General features: G+C 43.2%; 1 protein-coding gene and 1 long non-coding RNA gene across 3 annotated transcripts in view; one reads left to right on the forward strand and one right to left on the reverse strand.

The window, feature by feature from the left end:
- Positions 1-1,619: 1,619 nt before the first annotated feature.
- VCL (vinculin) overlaps positions 1,620-23,565 on the reverse strand; it is a 109,818-nt gene continuing 87,872 nt past the window's right edge. The window contains exons 13-22 of one of the 2 annotated variants that reach the window (XM_081563968.1): positions 22,236-22,364; positions 18,450-18,599; positions 16,545-16,653; positions 15,118-15,420; positions 13,522-13,646; positions 11,991-12,176; positions 8,668-8,871; positions 6,453-6,656; positions 5,952-6,056; positions 1,620-3,699 (exon numbers count right to left, since the gene is read on the reverse strand). In XM_081563968.1, coding sequence (XP_081420094.1) covers positions 3,553-3,699; positions 5,952-6,056; positions 6,453-6,656; positions 8,668-8,871; positions 11,991-12,176; positions 13,522-13,646; positions 15,118-15,420; positions 16,545-16,653; positions 18,450-18,599; positions 22,236-22,364 — 1,662 coding nt within the window. In that variant the 3' untranslated portion in view covers positions 1,620-3,552. The remainder of the gene's footprint in view (positions 3,700-5,951; positions 6,057-6,452; positions 6,657-8,667; positions 8,872-11,990; positions 12,177-13,521; positions 13,647-15,117; positions 15,421-16,544; positions 16,654-18,449; positions 18,600-22,235; positions 22,365-23,565) is intronic. The other variant, XM_081563979.1, reaches the window with a different exon arrangement.
- LOC145536158 (uncharacterized) lies at positions 15,889-23,516 on the forward strand. Its single transcript, XR_014075672.1, has 2 exons — positions 15,889-16,054; positions 23,011-23,516. It is a non-coding gene; the product is annotated as an uncharacterized LOC145536158 (long non-coding RNA).

A 23,565-nucleotide genomic window follows, 5' to 3' on the forward strand; every position in this document is an offset into this window, starting at 1 on the left:
TTTGAGCAGGCTGAAGATGAAAGTGAAAGTCGCTCAGTTGTGTCCGACTCTTCGCAACCCCATGGTATACAATCCATGGAATTCTCCAGGCCAGGATACTGGAGTGGGTAGCCGTTCCCTTCATCCAGGGGATCTTCCCAACCCAGGGATCAAACCCAGGTCTCCCACATTGCAGGTAGATTCTTTACCAGCTGAACCATTATCCCATTTTACTTGGCATCATCACACAAGGTGTGAAGGTTGCAGCAAAACACTTCCAAATGCTCCTCTCTTGACTGATTATGTTAATAGCCCTGTATCTAAGATTCACCCTTCTAGCCACAGACTGAACAAGAAGTGATCATAGCTCCTCTCCCTACCACCACCTGCTGATGACAAAGATCCATGAATACTTAATCGTAATGAAGTATTTTTCAAGCATAGAATTCCAGATAGTTTAAGAATAGCCTCTTGTTCTAACTTAAGGGAGTATAACCCAAAAGCTTCTTTTCTGCATAAAGGCGTCACCATCATTTCATTCAAAGGGAGTTCATGTGATGGGTTTTCCTTAAGTGCCACTGTAGAAGAATCCATGGAAGATAGTGATCCTGTAGTCCTTTAAGTCATCTGATTTGAGAATAATGATAATGCAGGAAGAAGGCAGCACCAGTGAACATATGGTGAGTAGCAAAAATGAGGCCATGAATACTGTTTCCAGATATTGCTGAGCTAATTCAGTAGCCTTGGACATTTCCCTGTAAGTTGAATACCCAGAATCTGCCTCCCTAGTCAGCAGCTTTTCTAAGTTAAAGCGGTGGTAAATGTAGTCAGCAGTACTCTCCCTCTTTAGTGATATTTATCACTTTTAGATCTAGAAAATCAATCAAAAATACTGATGTCCCCGCTCCACTTCAAGAACCTGTTCCTATTCTTTGAGTTTCCTCAAGCAAGAAGAGGAATATGTCCGCAGAAGCTAGCTCTGCCCCACAGCCCTGTTTGGATCCCTGGACTTTGGAATATGACATGTAGACGCGCAATATTCCTGCACATGTAACAGCTTTAGCTTCTTAGGGGATAGTGATGGCCTCCATGTAGAGCTGGACTCTTCTAAGACAGACGCCTTCAACCAGGGGATGGTCTGTGCCATCTGCCTGCTTTCCTCTTACCGTTAGCCTTTGTCGTTTCTGCTCCTTCTAGTGGATAATCCCCAGAGTTGTCCTTTATTACACAGAACTTGTGAAGTAAATGTATTACCGCTGGTTCCTACTTCCTCCAGTACAATATTGGGTTAAATAAAAATCTTTAGTTTCTTCATTTTGAAGATTCACTTCACTTGCTGTTCTTCAGAATAAAGTTGAAGCCTAATCTAAAAGTTCTTGCCAAAACTAAGCCTACGTACCACAACTATGAGAGCCCATGCCCTTGAGTCCACCAGCCACGACCACTGAAGCCTGCGCAGTCTAGAGCCTGTGCTCCACAGCGAGAGAAGTACACAGTGTCCTGCGCACCACAGCGAAGAATAGCCCCTCCTCACGGCAACTAAAGAAAACCCTCGTGCAGCAACAAAGAGCGCAGCCAAAAGATAAATAAATCGATGTGTTTTTTTTTTTTAAGTTCTTGCTGAAATAACATACCCATCATTGAAAGCTTTATACAAATGTACTTTATTGTTTTAAACAGAAGAGGCAGAAAATATTTGCATATAACAAATCCTAGCTTATAAATGTAGTTTTTCAGTGGTGATGTCTCTAATCAGCATTCAGGGATTTTTTTTTTAATTTGCTTCACTGTGTCTTGAGCACTGTTACTAGAGAAAAGCACATTGGCATATAGTATAAACCAGTGTCTCAAAACACTGGAAGAACTTGGAGAGCAAACATGATTTTTCTTACTTCCTCTAAGTAGTCTTAGTAAGACAAAAGTTGATCTTTGGCATAGATTCATACTTTAAAGGCATTAATATTGCATTTATATCAGTTAAGCAACTATACAAAGATGCTGAGGGCCTTGAAAATCATCATCAGTTAAAAGGTAATAGAGGAAGCCTGAGTGTACAGTACCAACTTAAGACAAGTTTTACACATTCGATGTTAGGATCTAACACATTTGAGGTGGGGAGGACATTCAGGCAAGGGTTCTTACTCCTTTACTCATCCAGTTCTGGCTTTGGGAAGAAATACAGTTTCATGTGCTGGGCAATGCTTAGACAGCAGTGAAAAGTACAGGAAAGGAAAAGCTCCCTTCTCTCTCACTTTGCTAATAGGAAACTTATGGTGATAATTAAATATTATACACATTACTCCCTTGAACAGATGTACTTGGGAGGGAGGGGAGGTTTCAGGGACTTGGTTGTTGTTGGCTGCGGGAGGTAGGAATTTCTGAGGACTATTTCCCATTGACTCATCCCCCAGAGTGCCAGAATTCCAGTCTGCAAGTACCTCCTCCCTTAGGTAGGAAGCGTCCTTCAGACAGGATTGCCTTTCCATTAAACACTCCTGGGGGCAAGCACCAATTCTCAGGACTGAATTTCAAAAGGATAAAAAGGATCTTCCAAAATTACAAAACAAACATTTATCTTTAAAATCTTGTTTAGGAAGGGTTTGAGGGAAGAATACAAAAGCCAGGACAGGAGACATGATTCGGTTAAAAATAAAATGCAGCATTTCAGCTCAGAAAGAACAGTAAGAGCTAAGAATGAATGAATAAGGCCTCAGCATAGACCTCTGCAGGCAGTGACAAAGCGTGGAGTGGCCCTGCCAGGAGGGTGGGCAGAGCCACGCCCTGGCTCCTCTGCCTCTCCAGTGGCAGAGAGCACCAGGACACACAGTGTGTTCTTGGGATGGCTACCTTGGTGGGCCAAGGCAGGGTATAGGACGGAAAGGTTTCCTAGCACAGACACTGCTCTGGGGTGAGGTAAAGACGGAACCACATGATACGGTGATTTCTTCCTGACAAAGTGAAATTTGGCTGTGTACTGTGGGAAACTAGAAGGATTGAACTGGGGAAAGGAAGGAAGTGAGTTTAGGCCCCATAAGCTGGGGCTCCTCAGAGGCCACCTTCCCCTGCAGCAGTGAAGCTCATATCTGAAAAAGACCCAGGAAGCACAGCCAGGAGAGGCAGGCAGGGTCAGCAGCAACATGGAAAGCCCAAAACAAATGTTGGAGGCACAGTGATTTCCTAACTGACTTGCCTGGGCCCTGGGTCTTGGGAGCCTAGCGGAAAGAATGAGGGGGTAGGGGCGGAAAGGGAGCTGTCCTCTAGGGAACAAGGGCAGAGCAGGGTGTCAGGCTAGTGTTCACTCTTGGATTTTGAGCTTATGTGAAGTCCATGGGCTAGAAACCCAGTCTGCCTATTGGGATAGAGTGTGCATAAGTAAAGCCGTGTCTGAGAATACAGGCCTTATACAGAGACACGCTTCAGTGTCCATAACAAGAGTATAAATGTTTTCTAACTTTTATGTCAGGCCAGGATGGTGGCTTTCAACCCTCCAGCAATCTTGGGTGGCTCCTGGGACCAGATCATTTTTGTTCTGTGCAGCAGGGGCTTCTGTGTTAGCCAGGTTCAACCAGGTGTCTACTGGTACCAGGGAGTCTTTCTAACCCAGCGCAGAGTAAACCCAGCATCTGTTCGAATTTTGATTGAAGCTGCTTCTGCTTCTCGAACAGTCTCCTTCACAGACTGCATGAGGTTCTGGGCATTGTGAACCAGCATCTCTGTAGCCTGCAAAGAAAGAGGAGCTCTCCATTACTCAAGAGTCCCTGATAGAGCCCTGCCTCTGAAACAGGCTTAAGCTAGGAATGGAATTCAGTTTACCCTACCTGCATCTGGCATCACTGGTGGTTTATAGCTGGATCACCAAGAAGAACCCCAAACTGGACCATCGCTGATTGTGGACTGTACTCTCAGATGACATCTAGTGTATATTCCTTTGCCGATGTTCGAACAAGCCCCTGCCGTAGGCTCCCCCTCTACCTAGAATGCTCTTCCCTCAGGTATCCCAATGGCTCACCTCTCACCTCCTTCAGATCTCTCTGCCCAGTTATCACCTTGCTGAGGCTTTTCCTTTCACCTTATTTTAAGTCACAAACCACCTTCCCAACTCCCAGTGTGCCTTATCCTCCAGTTCTGTCTTCATTTTTCTCTACAGAACTCATCATCACTAGCTGATATACTATATGTTTTATCTAGGTTGTTCATCTGATGTTTTATCTGTTTTGATCTAAAATTTAAGTAACATGAGGGCAGCAATTTTTGTCAATTTTGTTCTCTGCTGTATTTTAGTATTATGTCAGTGCCTGTCACATGAGGTATTTCATAAATATTTAATTAATGAATGAAAAAGTAATCAAGTAAACTAACCACCTTATAAATCCATGAAAATCTAAATAAATCTTCTAAACATACAAAATACAGGACTGAGATCACACTAGTAACTTATCAATCTATTAACCCAGTAGTTTTTTTTTTTTTAATTCTTATATATTTTTGAACTACAGATCCTTTGAGAGATTAATGAAAGCTGTGGATTCTCCCCAGAAAAAAAGCTCAGGTGCACAAAATTTGTGCATGCGATATCAGAGGGTTTATGGGCTCTGAGAGGCATAACTATGGACTAGAAGTCCCAATCCACTAATCTTTTCACTTGGTCAACAAAGAGGCTGAGGCCCAGAAAGATTCAGAGACTTGCCAGCCAAACTCACACAACAGTCAGGATGAGGCCTCAAATTTCTAACTTGCAGTCCTGTGTCTCTTCCATTCTACCACACTGTCAGTTTCTTCTTTTTTTACTGGAATATTTAATGGAACACAGTAGACACTTCCAAGATACATTTTTGTTGGTTAACTGATTAAATGATAAGGTCGGAAACTCTTGAATCTCACCCTTCCTTCCTTGTTTTTTCTATTTCCTTTCCTTTGGGCAGAAGAGATCACCTGACAGGAAACAGCCTAGTGCCCAAACCCTGCCTAGAATACATGGAAGTTAAAGGTTAAGATCCAGTTCACATGGTTTAGGGGAAGAGAGAGTTAAGGTGAGAGCTAATGAATTAAAACATGGTAGTTATGGCAGCACTATTGACACTAAGAGAAGTAGCCTCCTTGCCCCCTCTAAAGTGCTCCCACCCTCTGTCTCCTGGCCCAGACTTCTCCAAGGAGAGGGACTATGTCTTTTGTTAACTCCTCTACATAGCACGTTATACAGTGCCACATACATATTCCAATGTATGATAAGCCTTGTCTGGGCAGTTCAACAAAAGATGTGCTATCTTCCATAAGAAGAATTTGGAAGTCTGGCTCACAGCACAGCCTATTGGAGGGAGTTTAGGAGAGGAAGAGGTGCTCAAATGATGGCTTTCTGAAAGACCTGAGCCACATTTCCAGAAGGCAGGGAAGAGAACAAACTGTGATTGCCAAAATATATACAAGAAACACTTTAAGCAAACATTGCCACCATCTTTATTTCAATATCTGTCAAAAAACCAAAAGAGAAGCATCTCCTTTGAGATATCATTTCTGCCTCACCACAGGCCTAAGCACCTCATGCCCCTGAAAAGATGGCACTGTTCATCCTCCCTGAGATACTTATTATCCAGAGGGCAAGGAAGCAGAAATTCTCCAGCCAAAAAGGTACAGTGGGCAGGACTGAACACACACACTAGAGGCCTCTAAAGAGCCAAGCCTATTCCAGGGAGAAGAAGAACTGAGTGGAGTCCTAACTGCTGCTGATTCACTCAACCTCCCTAACCCTCAATTTCTCATTTGTAAAATGACAAAAGTTGCACCAGAGCTTTTCACTTGCCTTTCCAAATTTCTGATGCATCTCTCCAACATAGATGCCCTTTTGAGAGAGTTGAAGACTCTATCCCATGTACTGAATACTCATTTCATAGGTAAAATTTCCTCAAGGCTGAATTAAATCACCATAAAGGGGCACAGAAGCTGCTGGTGAGAAATCAGAAGTAGCAGGTACGTACCTGCTCGGACTCCTCGTCGCTTATGTTGGTCCGGCCCAGCATGGTGGCCTTCACCGTGGACAGGATTTTGAGCTGGGTGCTTATGGTTGGGATTCGCTCGCATACCTAAAAAAGAAAACTTAATTGAGTATGATTCTATGTTTTTCTTGCCTGCAAGCTCCTTGAGGGCGAGACTTATCCACCTCTTACTCTCAGTGGCTGGCATGCAGAAGGCATTCAATAAATCAGCAGCAGAATTCCACTTGTTTTCCCCCTAGAATCAGTCTAGTCTCTTTGTCCAGAAATAGAAGCATTAAAATTCTTTCATTTGATTCAGAAATAAACTTTTCTGACTCTGTCTTTCCCAAACTCACCTGTGTTATTTCCCCTTTCTGCTATTTCTTTCCATTCTGAGGTGCCTCCTCCTTCTTGCTCACCCGGATTTCTCTCTCCTGCTTTTCTCCCTACCCCTGCCACTCTCCCCCTCCCCTCCACACACATACACACACTTTTCCTGAGTACCTGTAAAAGGTTGGTTCTAATCCGCTTATCTGTGCACTGCTTGGCAACCTCCTTGGCCAACCGAGTCACCTCATCTGAGGCCTTGGCGATGTCCTTGGCGCACTGAATCAGCGCTCGCTTGGTGCCGCTGCCCCCTCTGACCAGTCGAGACATCTCAGCCATCAACAGAGCCATGCGCTTGGCTGCTGCAATGATGTCATTGCCCTGGAGAGAAGCGAGACACAGAGTGAGCTCAGCCCATACTCTGGCCAACTTAGGGAACGAAGTAGAAGCAGAGAGAAGAGAGGAGGGAGCCTGCTGCTCTAGCAGCCCTCTGGAAGGGTGAGAAGAGAATACACAGGCTATTCTTGAGTGATGTGGACAGCAGAGGAGAAGTAAAGAGAAGAGTGAGCCAGGGCACTCACCCTAACATTCAGTGAGAGTGACAGAGAGAGAGATCACTGGACTGAAAAAAGGAGGACTTGGATATTAATCTGAAAGGGCAACATGTGAGCCCCAGGCATAGCACTAAACAAGCACTTGAGCATCTCCAGGTTAATCATGTCAATAAAATGGGAGTGGGCCCAAGGAATTGGTTAAACAGGCATTTTCCTTTCTGTGGGGGGAAAGCAGTACAGTTGGCCTGAAGGGAAAAATACAGATGAGCCTTTCCAGATGCTGAAATCATCCTCTTCATCCTTACCCTTGTTACAAATAGCAGCCAAGGATTGCTGCTGCTGAACTAGAATTTAAACCAAGTAACTATTATTAGCCTTGGTGAAAAAGATTTTTTCTGACCTAGACAGCTCCTTCCCTCTCTCTACTGCCTCTTGTTTGTACTGTCAGCCTAAAGGAACATGTTATTTTGATTCTTCACGTTTAAAAAGACCAAAAATCAATTCTTCAGTCCCCTCAGCTAAGTGGCTTCAATTAAAGAAACTTTCAGCTAAGAGGATGCTGGGGGAGGCTTTGGGAAAATAAAAATCATGTGTCAAGCTGTAACTGGAACCCCTGCAACTAATAGCAACTTATCTTAGATTTGGCATTTTGGTTCATTATAACCCTCATGGGTCATAATGTACAAGTAATTTACTTTATGCCTTCAAAAGGCTCATCTTTTGGCTGATAGCAAGCAAAAATAATAAATGCAGTGTTCAAAACTACCTAAAAGGCCAGGCCCTATGCATTTTTCCCCTCATGCTTTTCAATGTCTAGACAATGCAGTGAGGCATACACAAACCATGCCACGGCAGGGTGCTCTGTGATAAGCATCCACAGGCACCATGAAGTGGCTGATAATTTACACAAGACGGTGTGTAACATCCCGGGCAGTAATCGAGGCCAGAGAGAACACAGTTATGGGAAGAACTTATGAGAATAGGAGTATGTTAGACAAGGTTGGCTGGGCCCACCTCTTCCACTGCAGACCTGGGATCATTCCAGGATTTCATGACCTTCGTTAGAAGATAGTGTTGTGCCAGGGTTAGTTATTTATTACCCATCACTCCTCAAAACCTTTCTTCTTGCAACATGCCACCTTCAAAGGGAAAAATGTAATGATCCCCATCCTCTACTCCCTAAGGCCAGAGCTCTGTTGGTTCCTGTCCTGCAGCCTTAAGCCTTCTCTCTTCCCCACTCCGACACCCTGGCCCACTGAAACCCCTGATCAAGCAGTCAGTGAAGCTCCCTTCCCTGTGGGTACCCATTAAGGCCAGCATCTGCCACACAGCCAAGTGCAGGACAGCAAGCAGTCCTCCCCAGAAACCCTGCCATGTAAAGCTGCTTCTCACCCTGATCAACTCTGCCGGAGCCATCAGTGAGAGGTCAGCGGAGAGGAGCTGGGGGTGGGGGGCAGGCAAAGCCCAATGATCAGGCCGGATGACCTCTTAATGGTCTACAGTGGTTCCTGACCTGAAAGTCATTGAGAGGCACATCCACAGCTTCCCAAGGGGTTTAAGGTTCCAATATCGGCCACAAGGTCAATAAGAAAAGGAATCCTTTCAAAAAGTGACCCCATCTCTTTCTAACCCCCAAACATGAATGCAATCCAATTAATCTGGCATTAGCAGACCTATGAAACTTGTGAAGCCAATCCTAACAACAAGGTGCAAACAGACAGATGCCCGCCCGGCCCAGACTCACAGGACCCGCACAGATCATGAGTGATGCAATGTGTCAAGGCTGCACATGGCCGGATGCATAGGGAGCAGCCCCACTGGGGGGTGCTCATCAGTACCTTACTAGACCACTTGGTAGCTTCCCGATGCAATGACTGAGCCGCGGCCAGAATGGGCTGGTTGACCGGCTGATTGGATGGCATTAACAGCAGCTCAGGTTCGTAATCGTCTTCCATGTCAGGGGGGACAGGGAACCCAACAGCATCAGCCGCCTCTGCCTCAGCTACAACACTTATACCCACCTTAGCGGCTGGGTTACCCGGCTTGGTCGATGGCAGGAAGGATGAGAAACAGGGACAGTGTTAGTAAGAGCAGTAGGGCTTGGGAAACTGAGCTTCAGCTGGTTTAGTAACCCAAGCTGGCCTAGGATGGGAAAGAAAATGGATTCCCTCCAGGAGTCAGATGAGCCAAGCTCCGCAGAAAGGGAATTCTCAGCCTCCAGCACCACTCTGCTCATAGCAAGGTAAAGAGGCTTGCTTACTCCAGTAGCAAAGGTTTCCAGAGCCATATTTATACAAAGAAAGAAAGTGGCATTCCTTTTTAATACACTTACTACCAAAGAGTAATTCTCAGGTCAGAACGTTTTTGAGAAGCCAAACAAACAAGCAATAGTAGTTTATTAACTTTAAAAGGAATTCAGAGGGGAAAAGTAAATGCGGCCACACAAGTTGCTTTGAACAGAACAAAGTGAAAATCCTGCTGACTCATATGGACACTGTTCTACAGTTTCCTGGACACAGGAGGTATCTTGGGTCAGCTCTGCAGCTGCCAGACACAATTTTTTTTTTCTTCTGGAGTTAAGAGTCCCAGAATCTAAAATGATAAACTAGAAGCAACAGATATCAAATCAGGAAAGAGGAAAGGAAAACACAATGCTGAGTGAAGAGGGCTTATCAAATACCCCACAATCACCCAGCTAGAAGGAGCCTCGAGAAGACACCTCATCCAGCATCCACCTTAGGGAAAACATCCTTCAGAGCAGTTCTCCCTATCTGAGGTCCTCAGAGACAAGGCTTCACAATCTCACTTTGCATCCATCACTAGTACTGCCTCAGAAAGCTATTCTTTGGGTACAACCTAAATCTCTCCAACAGCACTCAGCCCAAACTCAGTTTACACATTTCACAGATAATTAACACATGGACTTGTCAACTAACCAAGGCTGAGTTCAGAGGAGCTCTAAGTTGATGCCCATGAGAGAAAGGGACCTGTTTGTGTTGGGGGAGACAATAAATTTAATACCAGGGATGGGATTCTGAAAGCCCAGGGAGGAAGCAGGGAGATCAGATGCTAAAAATAGGTAGAGGGGGAAAGAAAATGAAAGGAACTGTTCCCAGTGAAACCAAACCACTGATATAAAGAATGGCCAAAAAAAAATAAAGAATGGCAAACATGGGTTCTTTATAAACATCTCAGGGTATGTAATCTCAGATTATAAACATCTCTAACCAAGAGAAGTAAGAGTTTGTGTCAAATTTTATTGGAGGTTGCTACAACTCCTAAAAATCTTAATCCACACAGGAAGCCTGCCTCCAAAAGCTGACTATTAACTTGGAGGACTCAGCACCAGCAAGTGGTGAAGGTACCTTCTAAATCCTTTCACCTAAACTGTCTCAGCCAGGACTCTCCCCATTCCTTCGATTAAAGGCCAGCTCGCTCCTTCTGGGTGGGGTTCAGAGTCCCAAAGTGTACAAAGACAGACTGATAGAAACACAAACACATCCCACTCCCACCTCCCTAAACACACATGGTTCAAGTAACGACTGACTTCACACAGCTTGAAGTCAGCAACCCCCAGAGGCAAACCACCAGACACAGTCAGATTTAAGGATTTCTGGTGACAAATGGCAGAGTAGGATAAATATCTAGGCCAGTGCTATCCACCCCTCAAGTTTTATGTTTATAATTCATGTATATTTTGTGTTCCTCTGTACAATGTATTTGGGTTTATTGTAACGAAATTTAAATTTTCCTTAGGAAATTCTCTGGCGGTCCCGTGGTTAGGACCCAGCACTTTCACTGTTGGGGACTGGATTCGATCCCTGGTCAGGGAACTAAGAGCTCACAGGCCATGAGGCATGGCCAAATAAATAAATAAATTTTCTTTAAAATCTTTAAGTAAAACCAATCTTCACTGTCACCCCCACTCCACTCCCCACATGCACTGGGACTCTGCTAACAGTCCCAGGGTTATGCATGCCCCAGTTGGAGAGACATGATTGTAAGTAAGTCCACAGGTCAGGTCCAACACCAGCAAGGTCACCATTCCTTTGTGAACCTGGACTCACAGCTAACAGTTCAGAAAAATACAGAGTTAAAAAAACCAAGGTCAAATTACCAGCCTGAAAAAAACCCAAGATCAGCTGCATGTGCAGGAGGTCTCTTGGGAACTACTTTCAGTACAAGAGCTTGAGATGACGGAGAGTGTAAAAAGAAAAGAGGAAAATAGATGTTGGGAATAAAGATGTAGGGTCATAGTAGAAACACAACTGACTTAAAACTAACAAATGAATTTAACTCTTATCTAGAAAGGCTACCACTCACTTTTCATCATTTAGAGGCAAAAGGGGGCTTCCCAAGTGACTCAGTGGTAAAGAATCCACCTGCCAATGCAGGAGACACAAGAGACACAAGCTTGATCCCTGGGTGGAGAAGATCCCCTGGAAGAGAAAATGGCAACCCACTCCAGTATTCTCACCTGGAAAATTGAATGGGCAGAGGAGCCTGGCAAGCTACAGTCCAAGGGACTGCAAAGAGTCAGACATAACCGAGCACGCACACGCACGCAGGCAAAAGTTGTTCATGGGGCATGACTGCTATAGCAACCAAATTTTCACCAACCACATTAACATTTACACTTCCAGATCTGTTGGGGTTAGCCTGAAGCTGTCTTGAATTGAAGGGTAAGATGATTCTGGTAACAGGACAAAGGACAAAGCTTTTAAGATACCAACTATCTGCTTCTATGAGAAAAGAGAAGGAAAATGAAAATATTTCATATAGCTATAGCAGAGCCCACAGAAGACTGTGTTTGGAGTGTGGATAATTACCAAGAGAGCATCTAAAAACATTCAGTGACCCCAAGAAAGAAGAGAAATTTCTTAGAGACTAAATGTCCACCATCAGGGGAGCTGATACTCCAGAGGACAGAGGAAAGGAAACTCTGTCTCAAACCACAGGTGTCCTAGCTCTCATTTGAGCTGCTAGAAGGAGAAACCATCAAGTACCAGAAACATCTCACTAAACCAGAAAAAAAAGAGGATCCTGCTGCTGGCAACAACATGAACCAAAGCAGAGAGAGGGTGATTTTCCAAAAAGACTCTTCCTGGGCTGTGTGTCTGGCTCTTCATCCTTTCTCAACAAGAAGAGCTTCATTACTTACCTTGCTGGACCACTTGCGAGCTTCATCATGGAGCTGCCTGGCAGCCATCATCATTGGCTGGTTGATCACCTCCCCGGCTTTCTGCTCAGGGAATTCTTCATCCTTCTCCTCTGGTGGTGGGGGCCTGGGTGGAGGGACCTCACCCTCAGGCAGAGGTGGTTTGGGAGGAGCAAGCTCATCTGTCAGCTAAGAAGGAATTGCTAGGTTATAAATAAAGTCCTAGGAACTACCCCACTAGAATTCTTTCCTTTCCTCTAAAAGCATCCCCAGCATATACCCTGAGAAAACCATAATTGAAAAAGACACATGTTCCCCAATGTTCACTGAAGCACTATTTACAATAGCTGGGACATAGAAGCAACTTAGGTGTCCATCGACAGATGAATGGATAAAGAAGCTGTGGTACATATACAATGGAATATTACTCAGCCATGAAAAGGAACACATTTGAGTCAGTTCTAATGAGGTGGATGAACCTAGAGCATTATCATAGAGTGAAGTAAATCAGAAAGAGAAAAACAAATATCATATATTAACACATATATATGGAATCTATGAAGATGGTAATGATGAACCTCCTTGCAAGGCAGCAATGGAGATGCAGACATAGAGAACAGACTTATGGACATGGGGAGGTCAGGATGTATGGACATGGGATGAATGGAGAGAGTTGCATGGAAATACATACACTACCATATGTAAAATAGATAGCCAGTGGAAATTTGCTGTATGACTCAGGGAACTGAAACCGGGGATCTGTGACAACTTAGAGAGGTGGGATGGGGTGGGAGGTAGGAAGGAAGTTCAAGAGGGAGGGGATATATGTATACCTATGCTGATTCATGTTGATGTATGGCAGAAACCAAAACAATATTGTAAAGCAATTATTCTTCAATTAAAAATAAACATGTTTTTTTTTTAATAAAAAAAAAAAGCATCCCCAGAAAAGTCACCCACATTCATGACCATCGTTCACCAAATGGAAAGAATCAAATCATATCAAAAAAGAAGTGATGGTGGCTAGGGAAGCACTGGTTATTAGCTATGGGCACAATCACCCAAATTTGTCCTCAACAAACTTAGAAACTTAAATAAGGGAAAGAAATTTGGGACATTAAATATGGGAAAGTAAATCAGGACATTAAATCAAATTATTGCCTTGATAAGCTATTCCTAAGGACAAGCTATTTCCAATACGGCTATTTTCCCACTCCTCACCAACCTACCCCACTAACTCATCACTCATCACATTCACACTGACCATAGCCAGCTCCTCTGCTCCAGCCACTCCCCATCAAAGCAGACCAACACCACCGACTCTCCACTTACCCAGCACACCCAATGCATAAGCACTGGGTTAGGACTCCACTAGATTCAAGAATGAAAGCTGAGAGTTGTGCCTTTGACTGAGATTCAAGTAAAATAAAACAAAGCTACCTAGTGACAGAGGCTCCAGAGCAGACTACCTCTCTGCCACTACAGTCCCAACACCCTGCTGCTCAGTTCTCCCCATGTATCTGGATTTACTTACTCGGAGCTGTTCAAGGTCTGGTGGAGGAGGCGGGAAGTCAGGCTCCTGAGGTTGGAAGGCTTCTCTGACCTTGGCCACAGCTCCTAGGATCCGGTATCCTGAGTCCAGGAAGCTCTTTTGCAGTCCTAAACACAGACACCCTCACTTTCAGTTGGGTAGGTCAGTACCCTGGAGCACTGTCTGTCCAGCAGAAGAACTGGTTTCCAGTAACAAAGGCTGGGTGTGAAGCTGCCAGTAAGTGGCACAGGCAGTGACTGAAAGGGAAGGGAGGTAAGAGCGAGGCAGATGCCCTGAGGCTTGCAAAGAGTCAGAAGCAGCACAAACCAGCTGTTCCCTAGTGCTCAGGGGACCTTCTTGCCTGGACAGCTGACAAGCACTCAGGACATTCCTGGGCAGGAACACTTTGGGATCAGGTGGTGCTCATCACCTCTCATGATAAAGCAGTCAAGAGATAAGCATGCCCCACTCAGAACAGGGGAGATGTCACTTTCAGATGGGGCAGACTTTCCCTGGAGTACTTCTCACCTTTCTCCCTTCCTACTCCTTTGCTCCACTTGGCATTCAGCATATTAACCCCTACAATGAGCTGCCGCTACTCTATCCGGTCACCTAGAATTAAAGAATTTACTCAAACTATTGTTGTTGTTTAGTCACTAAGTTGTGTCCAACTTTTTTGCAACCCCATGGATGGTAGCGCGCCAGGCTCCTCTGTCCATGGGATTTCCCAGGCAAGAATACTGGGGCGGTTTGCCATTCCCTTCTCCAGAGGATCTTCCCAACCCAGGGACTGAACCCATGTCTCCTGTATTGGCAGGCAGATTCTTTACCACTGAGTCACCTGGGAAGCCACTCAAACTATTAGAAACGCCAATTAGGAAACTGAGCACATCTTTAGTGATGGTGGGTTAAGAAAACTAGGTAGACTTTGCCTGGGCTAGGGATGAAGAGGGCAGCCCCTTCTTCCCACTCTCTCACACTGAGTGGATCCTACTCAGAGAAGAGGCTAGAATCACTGCAGGTTCACAGAAGGAAGGAATTCAGATGTTTCCTACCAGAAAGGAGTGAAACATCTTCAGCAGCAATGAAAACATGATCAAAATTCAGCTAAAGAAAACCCAAATTCTTTGGTGTAGGATCAAGATAATCACCTAGCAGACCCACAGGTCAACTCAGGGCCTCCAAATTTGACAGAAATAAAGAATGTTGTCTAGAGAAAAAGCATTTTAAGAAAAGCAGAAGTTATGCAAGTGACATAAATTAAGTGGTTGATAAATTGGCTGTTATGCATCTTTTGAGAAATTTCCAAAATAATGATTCAACAGGACAAGGAGCTATTTAGTCAGACTACATGAAGAAAGTACAGAGAAGTTGCTCAGAGAAACTAACTTATGATAACCCTGCCAACACTGCAGGAAATATTCTGTCCAATGTACTTTGAACAGGAAAAGATTAATCTAGCCTTCTCAAACTAGCATGCTGTAGTTTTTCCTCCAAGACTTCGTATGTGGGGGTTGTGGGATGCATCTTCTTTTCCCTCCCTGTCAGCTGGCTGAATTAACCTCTCAGGTGAGGTGAACCACACCATGCATTGCTTACCAGGGTCAGAAATGTTTCCTGCCACGGCCTTTGCATCCACCACCATTGGGGAGATGGTTTTGCTCAATTCATCAGAGGCAGCTTTCACGGCCTCACGGAATTTGGGATCCTCAGAGTTCTCCACCTCCCTCTTAGCCACCAACAGGATCCGGTTGGCCCGACGAGCAATGCTGGTTGCCCCAGCGACCAGCATCTGAGGCTGAATGTTGGCCATGGCAACTTTACACTTGTCCAGGTCTTTTTTAATTGCTTCTTCGGAAGCATCCAACAGAGATTTAGTGTCAATGGCTTCGTCCACCAGCCCTGTCCGGAGAATAAAAATGGAATTTGGTTTCTATTTTAGACGAATAGAGACTCCAAAACCCTAATGCCCACTCATGTGAAAGTACAACACTCATAATTCTCGCCTTCAGCTCAAAGTCCTTCTTACACAATCAAAAGCACTACTGGGGGGTGGGTGGGGGGTGGGGAGTGAGAATGTAGCCCAGGAGGCCAAACAGATTCAGAGCATTTTTACCAACCGTGGTCCCTCCCAGCCTTCTTATATCTACCACAGATACCCAGTAACGCTTTCACATCAGGAGGAAACCAGGATTGTGTCTGAAACCTTCGCCGCATCAGTACCACATTATCTGTTAAGAATGTTTTCTCCTCCCGTCTCACTCCCCAGCCATCTGTTGCTTGTTGGCAGCTGTAGTGCCCAAGATGAGCCACACGGTGGATTCTGGTAACCTTAACAGCCTGTTTCTTGTTTCTGTTACCTGTCTTCAGATGCCCAAGGAGCTCCACTTTCATCACTGGCTGCTATGGACCCCTGTCCCAGCAGGTTGTGCAGGGAAGCTGAAGAGCCTACCTCCCTCATCTCTTCCTCTCCCATCCCTCCCTCCACAGAGAATGAAGAAGATTCAGAGATGCCACTTCAACTGCACAGACACAGGTCTGTTGGTTGTTGGTTTCTCCTTTTAAAAAAAAAAAAAAAAACTACGTAGTTGATAAGTTGGAGGAAATTCTGAGACAAGTTGTATTAAATGGTAGCTATTGTGGTTCCCTGAAATGTGAACCCATTGAAAATGACAGGGACACTTACTGTATCCACAAACACTGCCTCTCAGCCTCTGAAACCAAACCCTGGCTCAGACAGAGAAAAGACACTATTCAGAGAAGATAGGAGCTGTAATAATAAACATCACACTGTGAGGGCGGCATTAAAATCAAAGAGGCTCAAAGAGTCTCTCTTTGGACAAAATTGCAAGGCTTGAATGAGAAGCCACCGCTGCTCAGAGGTCTTAATCAGGGCCAAGTACACTGTCAGGCACATGACAGTCCCTTTATCCAATTACAGCTTAGTAACATAACCAGTCCTGCTTGAGTTTCTCAGAACTTGTTTCTCATGGATTAGACAGCAAGAATTTTGCACACAACTCTACCTGTCATTTTTTCAACATTATCGATCCACTGGTTCTTCATGGTCTCAAAATGTTCATAAGCAGCTTGATTTCCAGGATTCCTAAGTAAGATGCGAGCGGCTGAGACCACCTGGGAATGACAAAACAGCCTTGAAACACCAGGAGCGCCTTCCCACTCAAATATAAGCCCAGAGTGAAGCTTCCCCTTCTTCACCTGCAGGTGGCACTGTAAGGCCAAAAGTCGGCAAGTCTCCTTTAAGGCCAAACACTTTGGTTTTGGTCTGATAAACAGCTCCCCAGAATGGGCCCTCGGAAAAGGTTTTACAGTCACAGCCTGATTTTAAGAAGCTAATAAAGTAACAAAGTAAAGGAGTGTTTGCTTGATACTTTCAAACATACACAAAACAAACAAATACTTAAGCCCTCCATGTCCTTCCATCTTAAAAAGCATCATTAAGAAAGATACTGATCACTTGTAACAAATTTATGAATATTTACTAAAAACAAGTGTCTATAGTTAACAAGGTACTTTCACATCTATCTATTATCAGGCTGAATCCTCACAACAAGCCTGTGAAAGAGAAACAGGATACTAATTTCTCTGCTTCACAGCTGCAAAAACCAAGACACAGAAAATTGAAGTCACTTGCTCAAGAGCTCCTAGCTAGTCAGTTACAGCTCTAGGGGAAGGAACTAACATTTATTGAGTATTTGATAAGTTATAGGCTGTATAACATATAAACATCTTAATTTTCAAAGCAATCCACTAGGAAAGAGTTACCTCCATTTTACACATGAGGAAAGATTCAAGTCCAGATCTGTCTCCAAAGTCCTGGTTCTTTCTATAGTTGGTGTGTTAAGCCTACTGCTGTGTTCTGTTTTTTAGGAATCTCAGTTTTATACAGAAATTCTATATTTTATTCTTCATGTTTTATGGAACATTTTCAGGAAAGTTAGATACACTCATGTTTTACGGACGTGTTTTTTAAAAAGAGCTAGACAAGTATGATTTTTCATGAGAATCTAACTTGTTAACATGCCACATGGATAAAAGCTGAACTAGGAAGGGACATGGAGAAGGCAATGGCACCCCACTCCAGTACTCTTGCCTGGAAAATCCCATGGATGGAGAAGCCTGGTAGGCTGCAGTCCATGGGGTCGCACAGAGTCAGACACGACTGAGGTGACTTAGCAGTAGCATGAAGGGACATGCTAAATGTCCCCTGTCTCTGCCTACAAGCTCCCACCAAAGCTAGTATCACAAATCTGTCAAGCCAAGACAGTTTCTAATGTATGACAGGCATTCAAGAAATATATGATGAGTAAATAAGTGAAAAAACAATAAATTTTCTATAATTCAATTGAAAGAAAAAAATGCATAAACATCACACTAAATGACATTGAACTAAAAAAAATAATAAATAAATAAATGACATTGAACTAATTTTTTTTAAAGAACGTCAATCATGTACTAGAACTTTAATTCCAGTCCTATTTGTTTTCTTTTGTCCCCACTCTTCCAATATTCTGTTCACAGTCCACTATATCTTGGTTATATAATAAAAGAAAAAAGAAAACTAAGTATAAACACAACTAAAAATGTTTAAATACCCTCAAAGAGATTTGCGGAAAGGCATAAACTCTAAAATCAAATCCAACTAACCTCTCAAGATTATCAAATTTTTCTCTAATTCTGCATGGGAAGGGGGTACTTAACTAGTTTCTTCTACTTTCAAAACTAATCATATCATTTTAAAAAATTCAAACAATATAAAAATGATTTTATAGACACTAAGGGTAAACTTGGGTTTTTTCATGATATTTTATAATAATAAGTGTTTAAAAATGTATAGAAACTGTTCTGTAGTTAACCTCCTTTACTCACTATGGTGTGAACTTACATGATAAAAAGGGAGTGAAACTCACCTGGGGTGTGAGTTCTCGAGCTGTCTTCACTGAGGCCTGAATGCCTTCCACTGTTGATTTATTAGCAGTTCCAACAGCAGCCGCCTTCTCTGCTGTGGCCCCAAGCCTTCCTGAATGGTTTTCAAAGTTAGCTGCCCTCTCATCAAATACCTTGAGGAAAAAAACAAAGATATTGAGTAATTTTATTTCTATAAAACAGGTCAGACAGCCTAAGGGGAAAGTCTTTCTTTATAAGTAGAGGCAGCAACTGTTTGAGCAAAGACTTCAGGAGATGACATCCAACCCGAGCTAATAAGACAGCAGTCACACATTGAGTCCTGGCCTTGCCATATCTCTGACTCAGAGATTTGGTCATTAGCACCACATGTATGAAGACAAGTGCACATACACCCTTGAATTTCAGTTCAACTAATGTTTACCAAGTGCAAACAAGACATACACAGAGCTGTGTGGTCTACAAGAAGAAGTTCACAGCATCCAAAGACTTAATCCCCCTTTCCCAAAGCTTATCCTCTAGTTTGAAGAGGTCAGAAAAACCTACTCCAGGTTGGTGGCTGAATGCGTTAAAGGCCAAGACTCCACAGAGTCCTAACCAGAGCCCCCACCTCCTCAGAGCAGCTCCCCTCACATATCCCATAACCATGAATGTTGTAAAAGTTCTGCCCCTGACCTCCATAGGAAAAACAATAGCTGGTGCTCACACCCAAGCCTGACACAAGCTGATTTCTATCACCCCAAAGCAAAACTATCTACTGAATTGTTGATTCAGTTCACACATCTTCTTCAGCATGGATATTATGCAAAGTTGCATACCACAAAGGGGACAACTGAACTTAGAGGACAGAAGTTCCTCTGTCATTTGTCTGAATAACATTATGAGGACTAATGCTCACCAGCAGTCCTGAGTGACACTTATACTATATACAGAGCATGTCAGGACTGCCTGGCAGAATCCACCCTCCTCTTTACCTCCTCCAGAAGGTCTACCTGCCTATACTTGGAGTCAAGTTCTGGCTCCTAGCAGTCAATCTCTAAAGGTCTCTTGGCCCAAAAACAGGCTCCTCATTGCCAGGGTTCTATGTTTACCCAACTCAAGTCTCTTCTCCATCCTGGCCTCTTGTTTGGATTCAGCCATTAATGGGTTCTTGCCATTTAATGCTCAGAATCTCTTCCTAAATCTCTGATCTCCTGGTCCTCTTCTCCTGGCCTCCATTCTTGTTTCTTTCCTTGTCTGGTCTCCCTACTCTGAATATACAAGGCTTTTGCTGACTTTTGTCGACCATCTCAATCCCAGACCATGTCTGCTGGTCCCTCTGACTTAATTTACTGCTTAGCTTGCTTTTCTTGTCAAGCAACCAAAATTTACTGAGCACTTACTATGTGCCAGGCTCTGGAACGGGTGCTGAAGATACAAAGATGAGTAAGATATTATTTCTGCATCTCAAGGAGCTCACATCCTAGCAGGGTTTAAAAGGCCCATAACAGATGCCTACAATAACTGTGTGCTATGTGCAATATTAAATTTAAGCATTGATACTTGGGAGGAAAAAGAAAGGCACTTAACCTATCCAGGAAGAAAAGGATACTAGAGTAAAGGATAAATAGAAATTAGCCAAAAGAGATGATGGGGAAGATAATTAGGTAGAGAGACAGAGAGAACAAAGACATGGAGAGAAGAAAGGACAGAGTAGGCAGTAAACTATAAGCAAAGAGGTATTTATTGCTGGGACATGAACTGAGAGGCAGGGCTTTGTGGGAAACAGGGGTAAGGAGAGTATCAGAAGCCAGATCACAGAGCCCTGGATTTCTCCTATGCGAAAAGGAAGGACCACTGAAAGGTTTAAGCAGGAAAATATCAGGCTCAGACCTGTAATTTTACTTTATTTGTGCCTCAGTGATGGATTCAAAGACCAGTCACAGCTGTGCAGTCACACAGGCAGCAAGGGACAAGGATCAGAATTACAGCTGTGGCAACATGAGTAGAAATTAGAATTCAAGACATATTTGTGAGATCAAATTAGCTTGTCTTACTTGATTCATGAAGGGAAGAGTCAGTGGCAACACACAAATTTCCAATAGGAAGAAAACAGGACAATACATGCAGGGGTACCCAGCAGTATCTAGGTAGAGATTACCAGCAGAGTTTGCCTACTCATCTGACACAGAGAGATGTCTAGAATGAAAAAATAGCAAATTACTCGAGCCTAATTGGACCATGAGCTGAACTGCCCAGGAATCAAGGCCACAGAATGAAAACAGGGGTCATTAGCAAATAAGAATAACACAAACCTCTGCCCATCTGTTCTACACTGTCTTGGGGGCCTGATCCAACTCCTTCTCCTTCACTGCCAGTACTATAGAGTCTAGAGAACCAAATACTTGCTTTCCTAGATTCCTTTGCAGTGAGGTAGCTTTGTGACAGAGTTCCAGTCAATGAGACATACACAAAAGTCTCCTGGAGGATTTCTGGGCGAGTGTTTACTTTCATTTATTCAGCGCCAATGATGAGCCAAGAATTGTGCCAAGAAATGGGAATAAAGTTAATGACAAAACAAAATCCCTGCCCACATGGAGCTTTCATGCTAACATAAGGGAAACATACAAAGAAAAATGAGGTAAATATGCAAGTGTTGATAAACACAAAGGAGAAACAGGATGTAGAGATAAGGAAATTCCTTGGGTTGGGGTTGCTTTCTTAGGTGGTGACCCCAAAGTGATGTTTCAGTAGAGAGCTGAAGAAAGTGAGTGAACAGTATTTGCAGTTATCTGTGGGAGGACCAGAGAAGACAAGAGCAAGGGCTTCAAGATTAGAACATATAAACATAAACAAGGAATACTGGGAATACAGCACAAGAAGGTCAGTACAGAGAGAGGAGCATGAGAGGGATAAGAAGTACCATATGAGGTCAGAGAAGTAGATGGGGGACCATCTCAGATGCAGTGGTGTGACAAAGATGCTGGTATCAACTCACACAAACTCATAAGAGCCAGAAGTGCCCATCTCTTCCCAATTCTGCTTACAGTGACTTCACATTGAACCAGTCATTGTGGGAGTATTTACAACATGAAAGTCAACAAACTTTACAAATCAGAGTCTTTTGTTTTTTGTTTTGTTTCCTTCTCGAGAGCTGGTCTACCAGCACATCACTGGCCTTACTGTTCATTGTGAGGACTCTGGCTTCACTCTGGGACAGGGAGGAATAATCTGAAGGGTTTGAGTAAAAGAATGACATAATGACATCAAATGACTTAAAAGAATTGTCCTGACTTCTGTGTCAAAAATAAAGTGTCCTAAGGACACACTGAAGGGACAGTTATGACTAGAGGGACTATTATGCAGTTATGACTGGGGTGTCCCCAATTCCTCATTTCTTACTGCCTTGAACATAATGCCCAGGGCTGCCTCAGCCATCTCTATCAGGAAAGATCATGAAAATCACAGAGATGCCAGCTTTCAAGGTGTCAAGCTGCTGAATCAATGCCAAGGCTACCTAGCTCCATGTTTCTTGTTATGTGATAAAAATAAAACCCATTGTTTTCATCTCTGATGGTCAGGTCTTCCACTACTTTCAAGTGAAGACATGTCCTAAAGAGATTCCTAGCTGACATATGTGGTGACTGAAATAAGAAGTGGCAAGGCCTTCCTTCCCTCTTCTACCCTTCATCCACAATTTCCCAACCACCCCTGATGTACACTGTATTCACATTTTACCTTCACATATACACACACACACACAGACACACACAGATGGCCAATAGAAGAAATGGAAGACCTCAGACACCCACCTCTTCCCTATTGGGTGCATCAGGAGGAGCAGTGGCTGCCACTGCCAACAGCTTGATGGGAGTTGTGGTATCACTGAAAACATCTGACACCTCCTGAGTCATGGCCTCCTGCATCCGGGCTTTCAGATCCTTAAAAACATTGTTTATAAATGAAATTTTTCATAAATATCCAAAAAGCACATCTGCCACTGTCCTCTCTTCCTATTCAATGTGCCACTGTCCTCTCTTCCCATTCATTCATTTAGTGTTTCTTTCAGTGTTATCAACTGTGAGTATCAACTGTGTACAAAGCACTGAGCTAGCATAAAACAGGTATAAGAAGTGAATCTTGCCCTCTAAGCAATTAAGGACATAACCCACATTGCCCTAGAGACTGTTCCACCCAAGCAAGAAATCTTACTTCATTTCTTGATGGCCTCTAAGAAATAATACTAAGAATCACAGGGTTGAGCCCAAAGAAGACCATGAGATGAGATAATCCCTCACCAGTCCCAATGCTGGAGGGGCCTGACATGATCTCAGTAACTGTAAGAATTGTTTGGTGGATACAGTGCCAAATTTCTAAGTAATTTCTTATATTTAGAGGAAAGAAATCAATAATGGATTTTTTTGGATACATGATATTTCAAATAAATGTCTAGAAAAACTCAATAACCAATATATGTATCCATTTTCTAACATGGATCTAAAGAAGAGAATTCTCAGAAGTCATGAAAAAAACTCCTTTTCATAATTCACATTTAGTCCAACCTAAGGTTCTTTGTTTGTTTTTTAGTTGCACCATAAAGTATATGGAACTTCTCTGACCGGGGGACCAGGGATTGAACCCAAGACGCTTGCAGTGGAAGTGTGGAGTCTTAACCACTGGACCACCAGGGAAGTTCCAATCCAAGTCTTAGAATAGATTTATACTCAAAAAAGTCTCAGTCACCTCCACTGTTGCTCAAAGTGGGTGGCATGCACTGGCTGGTGATAGCTAAGAAAATTTTAGGTGTTATACAGAAAAATGTTTTTATTTTAATAATTGTTTCTTTTATAGAATATTAGAAAAAATATAACTAGCTCATCAAGCTCCTGACTTCAAAATTATTATAAACTTTTCTTTTAAATTTAAGGTTAAAAAAGGAGTCCATTTTAAGAAAAAAAGCTGACTGACTAAACAAGTGTAAGTGATATGTAGTAGAGCAGATATGAAAGAGCTCTTGTATTTCTTGGGAAACATAATTTTAATTGCTATCACACACTGATAAGCTTTTTCCTAATAAACTCTGGATTTCCTTATATTCTTGATCATATCTTTTTCACTTTCCCTAGACTCAGGAAATTATGT

This window comes from Giraffa tippelskirchi, chromosome 2 (assembly GCF_054371585.1).
Source record: "Giraffa tippelskirchi isolate mGirTip1 chromosome 2, T2T-mGirTip1v1.2.pri, whole genome shotgun sequence".
NCBI classification, from domain to species: domain Eukaryota; kingdom Metazoa; phylum Chordata; class Mammalia; order Artiodactyla; family Giraffidae; genus Giraffa; species Giraffa tippelskirchi.